Below are 15290 nucleotides of genomic sequence, written 5' to 3' on the forward strand. Positions count from 1 at the left end.
AAAATGTAAAAGTTTACGCACGACGGACGACGATGGACGAAAAGCGATTAGAATAGGTCACTTGAGCAAAGCTCAGGTGACCTAAAAACTAACAACTGAAGCCCTTAGTTTACAGTTAATTAAATACAAATAGGTGACAGAAATTGTCACAGAAACTGTAACATCTCATACAAATAATAGAAACCATCATTATACAGGTATGTGACAGACACTGTCATGATACATATATGTGAAAGAACTGTCATGATACATATATGTGACAGAAATTCTCATGATAAATATATGTGACAGGAAGTGCCATGATGCATATATGTGACAGGAAGTGTCATGATACGTATATGTGACAGGAAGTGCCATGATACATATATGTGACAGAACTGTAATGATACATGTATGAGAAAGAACTGTCACAATACATATATGTGACAGGAAGTGTCATGATGCATATATGAGACAGAAATCTTCATGATACATATATGTGACAGGAAGTGTCACAATACATATATGTGATAAAAACTGTCATGATACATGTATGTGAAAGAACTGTCATGATACATATATCTGACAGGAAGTGTCATGATGCAATTATATGTGACAGGAAGTGTCATGATACATATATGTGACAGAAAGTTTCATGATACATATATGTGACAGGAAGTGTCACGATACGTATATGTGACAGGAAGTGTCATGATACATATATGCGACAGAAACCTTCATGATTCAGTCATGATACATGCAACAGAAACCATTGTGACATATGTGGCAATAATACTCATACTATACATACATGTAGCATAGTACATTACACTACAGGCTTTAATAAACCAAACATTTCCAAATTAGTCTAATTTGCACCAGTTAAATGCAGGATCAATAAAATAAACTGTATAAGAAGTAAACAATCAAAATAAACTACTCACATGAAATAACATCAAAGAAAAGCGGGAAAAATCACAAAATGCATGTAAAACTGAATACAAGGCGTACTGAATACTCCATTGTATTAAATATTGTATACACCGAGGACCATTGTAAATATCACAAATCATACACCAGATTATATCTGACTACAAATTACAATATAATTCCTACATAATAGATACACCACGACAAATTACAAAACAAAGTATCAATAAAGTTATTGTATAATAGATACACCACGACAAAGTACAAAACAAAGTATCAATAAAGGTATTGTATAATAGATACATCACGACAAAGTACAAAACATAGTATCAATAAAGTTATTGTATAATAGATACACCACGACAAAGTACAAAACAAAGTTAATCACATGACTGTTATACAATACACCAATGAAATTTAAGTATTACTTAATGTAATCCCATTGGAACGTTTGAATTAAGATACCAGACTCAAGGTCATGTTAATATGATGTCGCATTAGAGATAATAAATGTGAATTCAAAATGTTGACATTGAAAACATGACAAGAGTACATATTCTCGTACATACATAGAAATGTTATAAAGGGAAAGTGAATTCTATTTTTTGACCGTAAATGGAAACTCGTTTTAGATTCTCTATACATGACAACAAAATAATTATTATATTCATATGGCTACAAAATAATATACCAGTATATATTAATACACAACTACAAAATAATCATAGACGACTACAAAACAATATATTGATATAATGTAACATTGCACAAAACAATATCCAGGTACATGGAAAAACAATTCAACATACACATACCATCTTAGTACAAAAAAAATATATTAGTGACTATACAATACAAAACAATATATAGTACTACATACCACAGCATATTGTTATCCATTTACTGTAAAACCAGGCTAGGTTAAAAGGGACTTAGTGTGCTCATTGGATTTAATTTAGTGAAACATTATTGCCAGTATTTGGATATCAGTTTGTGATTATATCCAGAAACCATGGCCAGGACTAATGACATTGAATTTGTGTGTTTCCAGAAACCATTGGCCAGGACTAATGAAATTGAATTTGTGTGTTTCCAGAAACCATAGCCAGGACTAATGACATTGAATTCGTGTTTCCAGAAACCATAGCCAAGACTAATGAAGTTGAATTTGTGTGTTTCCAGAAACCATGGCCAAGACTAATGACATTGAATTTGTGTGTTTCCAGAAACCATTGGCCAGGACTAATGACATTGAATTCGTGTTTCCAGAAACCATGGCCACGACTAATGAAGTTGAATTTGTGTGTTTCCAGAAACCATGGCCAAGACTAATGATATTGAATTTGTGTATTTCCAGAAACCATTGGCCAGGACTAATGACATTGAATTCGTGTTTCCAGAAACCATTGGCCAGGACTAATGACATTGAATTCGTGTTTCCAAAAACCATGGCCAGGACTAATGAAGTTGAATTTGTGTGTTTTCAGAAACAGTGGCCTAGACCTAATAGTTTTTAATTTGTGAATGTTTTCAGAAACCCCGGCCCAGACTAATGATGTTTCATTGTACCTTACATCACATTTTGATAATAACACAAATCTTGCTTACAAGACATTTAAATATGTATGTTGTCATTATCTAGGACATTTTTCCATGAATATTTTGTAGACTGAATTATCGATCATTATTAGATTATTCATGAACTTGTTTAAACATAAATTGTGTTAGATATTAACAGTCTAACTTTGCATGCTATGTCAAATTTCAAATGACTCGACACGAGACAGAACAATTGGTATGTAAAATGAATCACTTGATAGCGGGAACTCCGCCCTGGAGACATCAGTTTCCATGGCAATCTTTGGTATGTTATAGAAATACAAATTTAAATCTACATAAACTTTAAAAACCAGAAAATTAGGTTTTTCAACAATTAACAGTTTTTGAATAGCTTCCAACTCAATGTCTATGTTAGCTAGCCTAAAACTGAACTTTGGGATGGTAGTTTTACACCAAAGATATCCAAAGGAGGCTTGAACCTCGAGTTCTACGACAATTTAAGTAGTACATGTATCTATAAATAGAACTGAAACTAAGTCAGTGAGACAGTATTAATCTACAGATAACATTAACTGTAAATATGAAATCTTTAATTCAAACCAGAAACACAAACATCAAGGGGAAACAAAATGCACCAAAAATATAAATAACAAGAGGCCCCATAGGCATGTATCACTCACCTGTTCAAAACCAAATGGTCTAACTCTAGGATTTAAAGACCATTAGAAAGATAGAACACATTTGATTTATATCAACATTGAAAGCCGTTCAAGGTTATTAATTTGAAAAAAGTAAATAGCTATTTATTCAAATAGTCTTTTAGGAAAAATGCTTTTACTCGAGGCCTTATGGATCTTGAAATCAAGGCCCTTTACGTTTTAAAAACATATGACCTGTGAACTTGAAAGTGGGTCAAGGTCATTCATTTGAACAAACTTGGTTACCAGAGAGCCTTCCACCCCAGCAAGCAAAAGACCAATTATCAATACTTAAGATCCTATGGATCTGGAGATGTTCATCTTATATATGAAAGAATCCACATAACTGACATTTTCAATACTTAATTTGTGTAGTTCTTATGGCTGGTTTTTATGGGGGAAATTTCAAACTATATTTCTCTCTGTCCCTCAGATATTTGCAATTAAATTGACATAGCAAGAATGACTTTCATATTTAGCTATTGAATTTCCAAGGAGAAATATACTGAACTATCCAGAAAATGCCAACAGTATTCTATAAGGAGTAATCAATTAAATAAAAAGAAAAAAGAAAAGGAAAAAGAAAGACTTGGTGTCTTAATAAGGAAAAAAATAAATTTCTGATGAAGGTAATACATGTTGAATCAGATGTACCCTGTCCATGTTAATTTAATACAAGTTCAATCTAGAATCTGTTAGCCTGGTAAAAACTGCAGAATTTGGAGCAGATAGTGTGAGAAAATTTTTGAATTCAGAGTTATCACCAATTAACAAGATCAACTAAGATAAAGGTAGAATTACAATTCCCACGTTAATAGTTGGAGATTTATAATTAGCATCAGGTGCACTGTTTAATGCCTAATCATGCACCATACAGTGTTTCATGCCTGCCCAATATTTCCCCTAAGTCAGCCCACTAGATTCTGATTATCAATTAACCTGTCGGCCATTAGCATGTTACCAAGCTGATTGGACGAAATGGCATGATATGTGTCCCTGTAGGGATCTACATCTGCTACCAACACTATGATACAATCACGTCAAATAAACACTTTACCTTAAATACTACAAGGTCAGCCAAAGTGTGGCGGAGATGATATTTGCTGTGTATTTCATGTTTAATTATAGTATTATGGTATGTATGTATTTTGGTTCAATTTGCATAAATCTATTTTGCTGTATCATAATATATACATCCATATTTTTGACCTAGTGGTTTGGTTTGGTCAGCTCTAATTATGCTATTAGTCAGTTTTGGAACTTTTCCACTTGGTAACCCTTGCACAAGCAAATAGTCAGTATTTCGGTTGTTTCTTAGCATTACCCGTCTTTTTGGCCTGACAATTAACAGTGACAATGGACACTCACCATTAGACATATACACGGATTAAACACAAACAGAACACTGGTAGGAAATGGTTATAAACTTGCACCAATATTAATTGCCTAAATTCTAATTCATCTTCTTCCATTTATATTTTATGTTTATCTTTTGATATGATCGACTATAATATTCACTACAGTTACAGACAGTAGACTTTATAAGATGTGTTTTATAATTATTTCAATACACAAACAGGATGAAGACATAAGAGAGTAACACAAGTTTCTACATACTGATCTTTTGATATTTTTCAGTTAATTTTTAATATCACACAAAAATTGTCTGATAAACATATATATTTTCCTTACAGAGTTATCTCCACCTTACTACTGTACTCATGGCGACCAATAACATCCAGGTAATCAAAAGAATTCTCTGTTTATTTGTTGGGTTAAAGTCTAAGTAGATACCATAAAAACAGTGAAAACTGAAGATAAAACCTCTTCAACGCTTGACAAAGAGTCTTTCTATAAATATTAGATGCACCAAAAAAATGTTTTGTACATAAAGTAAACATAATTGTCATAAGTAAACAGTAGACTCTATAAATAAACTCAGCTTCTTAAGGAGAAATCACTTATAAGATTCCCAATAGCCTTTATCATTCACCTGATTCATCTTTTAAATGATAAAAACATTTGGCAATTGTGACCTTGAAGGTTGATCAAGGTCACTTTAATTATTTCAATAAAGCTGAAAGCCTGCTAGCCAAGTCAGCTGTAAGCCAAATATCATGATCTATATAGCTAGGCCATAAGGTTGTGTATACTTAAAAGCCTTTGATATGAATGTTTTAATGTAATATGAGTCATGATCTTGAAAGAGCTAGGGTCAAGGTAATTTAGTTGAACCAATTTGATGACCCTTGCCCTTCATCACAGCAACATACAAGTCGAAAACTATGATTATGGACTTTCTAGTTCTGAGAAATAAAGTTTTTTAATAAATAAAAAAAAGTTGATGTTGAACATCACACCATGGCATCATTTCACAGGCACTTTGTGCCAGGTGAGCTGAAAATCTTGTACATGAAGAATGTTGTCTTTCTGCCAAAACAATGATTAACCAAAACTTAATCATAGATTAAGCTCTTGTTGCAATTGTAAATGTGGGCCTATCTAAAACTAAGCATGGATTTACACTTTACAACTAAGGAACACACACATACATCAGACAACAAATCGGGACTATCGATATTGACTATAACCATTTAACACAACATCATATACAGCAGTCTTACATATCAAAACCTTACCTATACTGCCAATGTCATCATGCACATTTTTAATGTAGAATTTGCAGGCCATATCGTTTCCCCTTTTTTTCAACAGACATGAAACATTGAAGTTAAAGTTCCTTTTTTTCACGTCCATTTGAAGTATCCATTTCAAACAATTTCTACTAAAGTAAGAAATCAATATGCTATGAAATCAGGGGTAGATTAACTGTGTCCTCTTGTTACCCGTCATTATTTACCTCTAAGTGTACACCTGTACATACTTACATCACAGGTAGGAATTTGAAACTAGATAGCGGCATTGAAATTCAGCCACTGTTACATAAACATTTTTTTGTACTTCGCCTAGTGTTTTTTTTTACCTTCTAATTGCTTGTAGGATTAGCCCAGTTGAAGCTTTTGAGAAAAACTTATTAGTCAGAAATAAATGTAAACTGAAATGGAGTAGGCATTGTTTCGTATTAAATATCATCAATAATGATTTATGATATTGTCAACAATGCTAAAAAAAATCTATATAATCTGTAACTTTTCTTCAAAATAGACAGATTAAAAAACCCTTCTAATGATGGGATATATAACACATTCGTACTGTATCTTTTGAAAATGAAAGAAACTTTTTTTGTTCTAGATCTTTCATCTTAGCCATATTTGTCTGAAACATTATTTTGAAAATGGAGATTTATAAAGGCAATTACTCTACATAAAAGCCTTAATGGAGAAAACTGCCACAAATTAGACTTATATCTATCGATAGCTGAAACACATAAATCTATCAAAATCAACTTAAATAGTCAGAATAAAGAATCGCTTTACTAGTTTGGCTATTTACTGCAGGTTCAAGCACTGCATAAGGACACAACACACCAACTGATTGGCTGATTTACTGCCGAGAGATTTTAAACGTGGATCTATAAATCTCCAACATACTCTTTATCACATACAAGCTTGACAGACTACCTAACAACTGCCAAAGCTTACAAGAGCTATGATGATCCAATTCTCATTAAGGCTGAAGCAATTTTCTCTTCTAATTACCTATTTAGAGATAATTAAAAGTTTTAACTTTTTCCCTAGTATGGTAATAAGAACTGAGACACTTCCTTACTTGGTGCAATGGGCCGATTATGTTTTTATGTAATGTTTTTAATGGTCCCTTCCCTCATCAATTATAGCAGGAAGCACCCCCTGCGACAAACAGATCTAGACATATATATCCAGAAGGAAACATTACAACTAGAGAAGCCAAGCCTAATCAACAACTTCCTTAGAGGTTCCCGAATGTACCACATAGTTATCTAAAAAATATACATACCCAACCTAAATGGCAATTATAAACCCGTTTTATTATGTCACAAATCCAGAAGCAGTTACACACATTTTCTTTATTTGTTTGAATTAGATTCCTACACTTACTTTATGGATAGGAATTCAACGAGGCAGAATATTGCAAACAAACCCTGGTCCCTCATCTCCAGACAAACTATGTTATCAAAAAACAACAAAGAGACATAACTCTGCATATAAAAGGACAAGAGGCCTGATTTCAGTACATGACACCACACTATCCCAAGAGGTAGTCACATATAAAATTTAGTAATGGTAGAAGACAGATTATATTGAACAAAGGGCCATAACTCTGAAAATAATAGGACACGGGAGTACTATTTCAGTATGCTACCCTCCTCTATCCAAACAGGTACTCGCATACAAAATCTGTTAATTGTGGGTGACAGAGTGAACAATATACGCCCTGGATAAAGGGACACACAGACAGATGACAGATGGAATACGAACAATATTCCCTTTTCTAGTACTGGTGGGGGTACGACTGACGGACAGAGTGCAAACCTAATTGTTGGATTAAAACTACTGCATGCGAGTTCTTTGTTGATGGGATAAATAGAAAATATTTATTAGTTTCTCTTTGAATACCATATACATTTAATGAGTATGTCAGAATACCAATATTATGTACAAGTGAAAATATCGGTGTACTCTGCTATATGAGTGGTAATCAACAGGAAACCCATTAAATTTTTGTACACTAACATTTTAAAACTACAATGAAAATGTTACTGCATCAAAGCAGTTTGGGATAAAATAGCTTAACCTTTGGTGCAATAATCTAATGACATGATGCTTGACAGCAAGGCTAACTGCAATTCTGGAATGGGTTACTCAATACAATTCTACTTTTTTCTGCTTTTGCTGACATAAATGTTAACAATTGTGTAGTTAGATTAATACCTTAATTACTACATAAAGGAAAGATGTACCTAAACTGTCGCTTATTCTACCGTGGCTTCATTTACATTTGAACAGGAAATCTCCAGCTTTGAATGAAATTGATAGAACGTACTGTTCTGATAGGTCACTACCAAAAGAGATCATTTTACACTCGTTTGATATACAAAATTAATATAACTCAGATAAAAGTATGTTGTAGTGCTCTTCATGTTGAGAGTCGCTGTCATGGAGAGAAAATAAAAAAGTTTCCAAACTGCCTGGCTGAAACAATGGTTCGCTGTGTATGTATTTTAGACAAAATGTCATTAATTGGGGAAGAAAGGGCATGGCTTTTACAGCACAAAAGACAGAACCATTCAAGAAGACAAATTTGAAAAAATGCTAAATGAGAGCAAGCAGACATACTGTCAGGCACTGACTTCAGCAATGTTTTTTTTCACGTAATGCTGGATTGAACAAAGTAAAAAAGGCTTGATATAATAGTGAAAAGAAGATTACCTACTTTAGTAATATCAAATTTTTGGGTTTATGTTATTAAGTAATAAAAATGCGTTTTGACATTTGATGAGCATTTGACAATTATCTGGGTTATCTGGGGAATTTCAATGTTATTTTTCTCTTTTATGAAATCCAATTTTCACAGATAAATTTTATGTAAGAATTAGGTGGGAGGCAGTAGTACAGCTCTGTATCTACAGCAGAGGAATGTATTCTTAAATAATTTTTCCATTATAACAAACAAATTCAAATTATTATATTTTTACCTTTTGACATATTAATATTAATAAATTCCTTCACAGACAATTTTTGTTAATCGATTATACATACACACAAAAAAACAGTAAATGTACAATAAACATGAAAGGCAACTGTTCCCTAACTGAACTTCATCATAATCAATTCTTATCTGATCAACTCTAAAGCCTCTTCATTATCTGTCCGGACATTAGCCTGTTACCATATTGGATTACACCCTGTTGTAGCTGTGATAAAATAATCCAGAATCAAGCCTGATCCAAGATGACAAGATAATCCGGAACATTCCAGGTACCATGGTGACAAGATAATCTAGAACCTTCCAGGTTATCATGGTGACAAGATAATCCCATAACCAAACCCGGTACCATGGCGACCAGATAATCCAGGACCTACCAGGTAACCATTTTAGGTGAAGAGTTTGTAATAGAGTTCGTTTTTAAAACGGTATATATAGGTGGCAATCTTACCGTCCGTCTTCTCTGCTTTCAGGCCTAAAGAAACAAAACAAACAGAACATGTATATATTAATATATTATGGTATCAATCTTATCCATTATAGCTGACGTTATTAAAAATCATTTCAACTTAATTATCAAACAGCTGGTTACAATGTCATCATCATTGTGCACCCATTTATGATGTGTTCTATGAGGTGTGATATGTTTTCTGCAAAAAAAGATTACCAAACTTAATGACAAAACAATATAATAAAACAAATTGGTGATGTATAAATTAAGCACAAAACTGCAAATAGTACAAAAACGAAAAGGAGAACTAGTTTTCTAACATTTACAAAAAGGTATAATGTATATTTCACATTGTTTCAGCTGTAAATAAAGTCAAAACAATCTTTAAACAGTATTTAATTGAAAATTTAAATCATCAGCTCAACAAAAAGAATATTTATATGGTTTCAGTGAAAAAGAAGCAAACGACAAAGTTGAATTACAAATGTACTCCTGACATCAAGTTATGATGTGATCAACATCATCTACCGCATTTGATGAAACAAAGGTACCTGCTCTAACAGGCCCCCTTATTCCCAATTCCCAGCAATTTTATAAATATCACTTGAATTCTTATAATAAACTTCTGGAATTTTTCTGATACAGGTTTCAAAGTTTTCAGAAATTGTCCAGTTATTTTGAGAACTACTCGATCACTTCCCTCACCAAAATTTTGAGGTACATGATTGTTCGAAATGAAATCTATCTTTACTCTGCCACGAAGCGTAATCGGTCAAAAGAACGACCAATGCAATGATTTATGAGAATAGTCAAATTATGAGTTATGTTGTCTGAGGAAAAACATGTTTAATAAAATTCACCCCATCTGTCATTTAACTGTACCTAGCAACCTTATTATATCAAAATCGGTATTTGTGATGAAATGTATTAGAAACACTATAAGACAATGGAGGTTAGTGATATTAGGTTCGTAGAATGGCTATACATATTAGTCACTTATCCCAACACAACAGAGTTATCACTAACTACTACATCTAAAAACTCTAAATCTTTGTCCTGAGCGACAATTTGCAGATTTACGGTACCAACCATAACCTGATTACAATCAAAATTAATTAAACACAATGACACAACATGAAAAAAATATCAAGGCCGAATTTTGGTTACTATGACGACTTGGTACAATTATATTACTTATTAAGTTTCCAAGTTGGAGGTGGAATAATTCTCAGAGGATTGTGAAATAGTAAAATGAAAGAAAGAGTTTGGACATTGATTAGAAGGAAGCACCTAGCTACAGGCATTTATCTACACCGCTGGGCACCACTGAAACATACATTTTATCTTTAATGAGACGAAAAAAGTAATTAACAGAACAATTTTCCATCAATAACACGGAGGAATTGTATTACGTTTTAAGATGTATAATTGTTTTCTATGGTGGTAGGCATTGTTAAAAGGTACATCTTTCGAATCAATTGTACCTCAGCTTTGGTTCAAGGCTTCTGTGATAGGTATGAAGCTAAAACCAACTTCCTTTCAGTGGCAATAAAATCAAATTAAGACTATAAGCTTGCAAATTAAATCTTCAGCAATCCCTGTTATAGCAGTCAGTCAGTACTACCTAGTGACAGGTAGGGGGAGCTGGCCTAGTGAAACACGCGCTTCATTTAGACCTTCTTAGTGAGAGCTTTAATTAAGTTACAACGATTTTTTTCTCCCAAACCATTAAATATGTTTTTTCTCTTAAAAGCTTTCTGGAGATAAATACAATCTTGGCAAGAAAAATAATAGAATCTTTACGTTGGGATACTTTTGATTCGTGAAAAACATGAAATTGCAGTTCTGTTAAACATTTTTTCTTATATTTACGTTGAATGGTACCAACAAGATGAGGTCACAACTTAATTGGGTGTTGAACACCTCACACAGGCCCTTACAGAAAAACATCCTTATCATATATATTCAAATGTTCTGCAATGTTCACTTTTCACAGTAATTTCAACCTTCAATGTCTTGTTTTGATTATCCAATCAAATTCCAGAAACACTAATATGAATGTTAGTTATATTGTATACTATTTTTGATAAAACAACTCATTTCTATATAAAGCTCAAGTTTAGGTTCATTTCAACCTTTAAAAAGGCCGCACCATTTTAACCTCCTTGTAGACTGAACTACTTTTACTATCATACAGGAATGGTCTATGTCAACCTCTATTAGAACCAAATCATTATAAGCATAAGGACCAAACAAGCAGTGATATCTATGTAGACTTCTGGGTAGAGTAGGGTTGAATTATTACCCAGTGTTCAGGAATCTTGTTTTGGACATTAAAACTACATATTTACTGTTGGTCTTGGATTTCATATCTACCTTACCTGATATCTACCTTACCTGATATCTACCTTAACTGATATCTAACTGATATCTACCTTGACTGATATCTACCTTACCTGATATCTACCTTAACTGATATTTACCTTAAACGCAGTTTAACTTAACTGCATCTTATTCAATCATGTATTCTATAGGTGAAATAACATTTCTTCTATTTCTTCTATTTCTGTTGTTAATTTCCCTTGATTTTGAAGTAGCGCATATATGATATTTCCTCAGATTCAAGCCGTCTCGTCAATGTTAAAGGAAACTAGGAAATGTCATAAGCAAAAATATCCACAGTGTTATTCTTCATTAAATTTGAGCAGGAAATAAAAACGGCCAAATTTCTGTAGCACTGAGCTGCTACTAGTATCCATTGATTACAGACAAAGTTTAATTAAACTGCACATTCACACTGAGAGTACAAATGGAATTGATCTCAACCAAATTATCTCTGACATTTAAATTACCGGCACTGTTCTTGTTTTTTGTTGTTGCTTTTTTTAATCTCCCTCCATTGATATGCTCCACATGTTCCTAAGATGTTGACAGATGATTGAAACAGTACAGCACATTACCATGGACCGAAACAACACCAGGGACCGAAACAACACTAGGGACCGAAACAGCACAGGAGAAAGAAACAGCACAGGAACCACATAGGGAGACAGAAACAGCACAGGAGATAAAACAGCACAGGAACCACATAGGGAGACAGAAACCACGCAGGGAGACAGAAACAACACAGGAACCACATAGGGAGGCAGAAACTGCACAGAAACCACAAAGGGAGACAGAAACAGCACAGGAACCTTATAGGTGGAAAGAAACAACACAGGAACCACAAAGGGAGACAGAAACAACACAGGAACCACATAGGGAGACAGAAACAACACATGAACCTATAGGTGGACAGAAACAACACAGGAACCTTATAGGTTGACAGAAACAGCACAGGAACCACATAGGGTGACAGAAACAGCACAGAAACCACATCGGGAGACAGAAACAGCACAGGAACCTTATAGGTGGAAAGAAACAGCACAGAAACCACATAGGGAGACAGAAACAACACAGGAACCACATAGGGTGACAGAAACAGCACAGAAACCACATAGGGAGACAGAAACAACACATGAACCTATAGGTGGACAGAAACAACACAGGAACCTTATAGGTTGACAGAAACAGCACAGGAACCACATAGGGTGATAGAAACAGCACAGAAACCACATAGGGTGATAGAAACACCACAGGAACCACAATGGGAGACAGAAACCAGAAAGCAGGACAACAAAAGGGTGAGAGGTCTGGTTTGGTTTAGTATTGTTTAACATACTATCAACAGTTATGGTCATTTAAGGGCGACCTTCCCTGTGTGCAAGATGCATGCGTGTAGTGTATACGTGTGTGTTTTGGGAGGCTGCGATATTTTCGTGTTCGTCTCCTTGTGATAGCGCAGAACTGATGCCGACATCATAGTGCTACCTCACCGAAACATACTGCCAAAGACACCCAGCAGGACACCCCACCCGGTCACATTATACTGACAACGGGCAAACCAGTCGTCCCACTCCTAAATTGCTGAGCGTTAAGCAGTAGTAGAAACTATCATTTTTTCAGACTCGGTATGTCTCGGCCAGGGGAAAGAACCCTGAGCTCAACTAAAGGCCAAAAGTGAGGTACATGTATTGTCAAGGGAGACATTAGGGAGAAGAAAGTTGTTTAGAAAGAAGAGAAAAGATAAGATCCCAAATTTAGTCACCTCTTACGGATTTTGATAATGGAACCACATGGGGACACAGGAACCAGATAGTGGGACCACATGGAAATACAGGAATTAGATAGAAAGACCACATAGGGATACACAGATTTTGATAATGGAACCACATGGGGACACAGTAACCAGATAGTGGGACCACATGGATATACAGGAATTAGATAGAAAGACCACATAGGGATACACAGATTTTGATAATGGAACCACATGGGGACACAGGAACCAGATAGTGGGACCACATGGATATACAGGAATTAGATAGAAAGACCACATAGGGACACAGGAATCTGATAATGGAACCACATAGGGACACAGGAACCAGATAGTGGGACCACATGGAAATACAGGAATTAGATAGAAAGACCACATAGGGACACAGGAATCTGATAATGGAACCACATAGGGACACATGAACCTGATAGTGGTACCTAAAAGGGAAAGACGAAGGGGGCAAACCCCATATTAACGAAATGAAGATCAACAGTCAGACATACAGTCAAAGAAGAAATAGGCACTATAAATAACTACAGAATGATAGCGGCAACACTCTATTGGGTCAATACCAACAACAAGCTGAGATTTGTCCCTGTGAACAAGGACAGTTCCAATTGTGTAAGGTTCACCATAGGTTGTTTATATCCTGGCCATGTTGACATTGATAAGTGGGGCAAGGTCAGCATGACTCAATTATATGCTAGGGACCTATACAATGTACGACACAGGGTCTGACTTGGTTCCATTAGGCTAAATGCCTCCTCACTTTACTTATGAAAATGTCTTTGTACCACATGATTGGAGCACTTAGTTAAGCAGCATAAACTATGTAGCTTACTGACCTTATAGAATCTCACATGAGAGATTTGTTTAAGACTATTTTCCATTTCAATTTGATTGTCATAGTTAGCTCACCTACATATTGTTTTTTTATGCTAGATAACATATGGTCAAATCAGTGACATTAATTAAAGTAACGTGTAAAACATGAAAAGTGATGTTTCCTTGAATCTTTGGAGGTTATGCCTTCTTTTCCCCTATTGAAGGCTATAATGTTTTATTTTGATATTGAAAGTTGACATTTCCCCCAATCTGATTAAAATCATATGTTACATGGCTTCGTTAACTTCGTACAATGCCTGAACATCTGAATCTGCCACCGTCAGGGTCACGTTCAGGTGACCTTTATATTAATAAATACTCATTCAATTTTGACCAATCAGAGACCCTCTTTCAAAAGGGCGCTCAGAATTGTAACAAATATGGTGGACATTGATGAGAATGATGCGAAAGTTCTGAAGTTATTTGAGATTGTTCGTCAAAAACCCGAACAGAAAAAGATATTTGAAGCTTTATAAGAGAAGAAAAACTGTATGGCGGTGTTGCCTACGCAATTATTACCCAATGGGTACGTTTTCCTTGGGGCGGTAAAAACGTCAGTTCCCGCCGCCATATTTGTTTTGGAAAACTAATCTGTTCTATACCCCTTGCTATTTATCTATCAACCATGATATTCCGATTCGCTGGCAAAATTTTGACAGCGCGCCTCTGATTGGTTCAACTAGAGGTCACTTGAACGTGACCCTGGCCGCGGCACATTCAGATGTTCAGGCGGAGCCATGTAACAGATGATTTTGATCAGATTGACATTTCCCCTTGTGAATGAATGTCATACGGCTTTTCCTTGGCATTGAAGGTCAAACTGTTTTCTTTGTCAATGAAGGTCATGCTGTTTTTTTCATGTCAATGAAGGTCATGTTGTTTTCTTTGTCCGTGAAGATCAAACCATTTTCCTTGTGAATGTAGGTCATACTGTTTTCCGTGTCAATGAATTTGAAGGTCATACTGTTTTCCGTGTGAATGTAGGTCA

The 15290-nt window shown here is 34.8% G+C and overlaps 1 protein-coding gene across 2 annotated transcripts in view; it reads right to left on the bottom strand.

The window, feature by feature from the left end:
• Positions 1-971: 971 nt before the first annotated feature.
• Positions 972-15290, bottom strand: part of LOC110453593 — a 183892-nt gene continuing 169573 nt past the window's right edge. The window contains exon 5 of one of the 2 annotated variants that reach the window (XM_021502586.1): positions 972-9288. In XM_021502586.1, coding sequence (XP_021358261.1) covers positions 9203-9288 — 86 coding nt within the window. In that variant the 3' untranslated portion in view covers positions 972-9202. The remainder of the gene's footprint in view (positions 9289-15290) is intronic. The other variant, XM_021502587.1, reaches the window with a different exon arrangement.

Source organism: Mizuhopecten yessoensis, unplaced genomic scaffold, assembly GCF_002113885.1.
Source record: "Mizuhopecten yessoensis strain PY_sf001 unplaced genomic scaffold, ASM211388v2 scaffold7473, whole genome shotgun sequence".
Classification (NCBI taxonomy): Eukaryota; Metazoa; Mollusca; class Bivalvia; order Pectinida; family Pectinidae; genus Mizuhopecten; species Mizuhopecten yessoensis.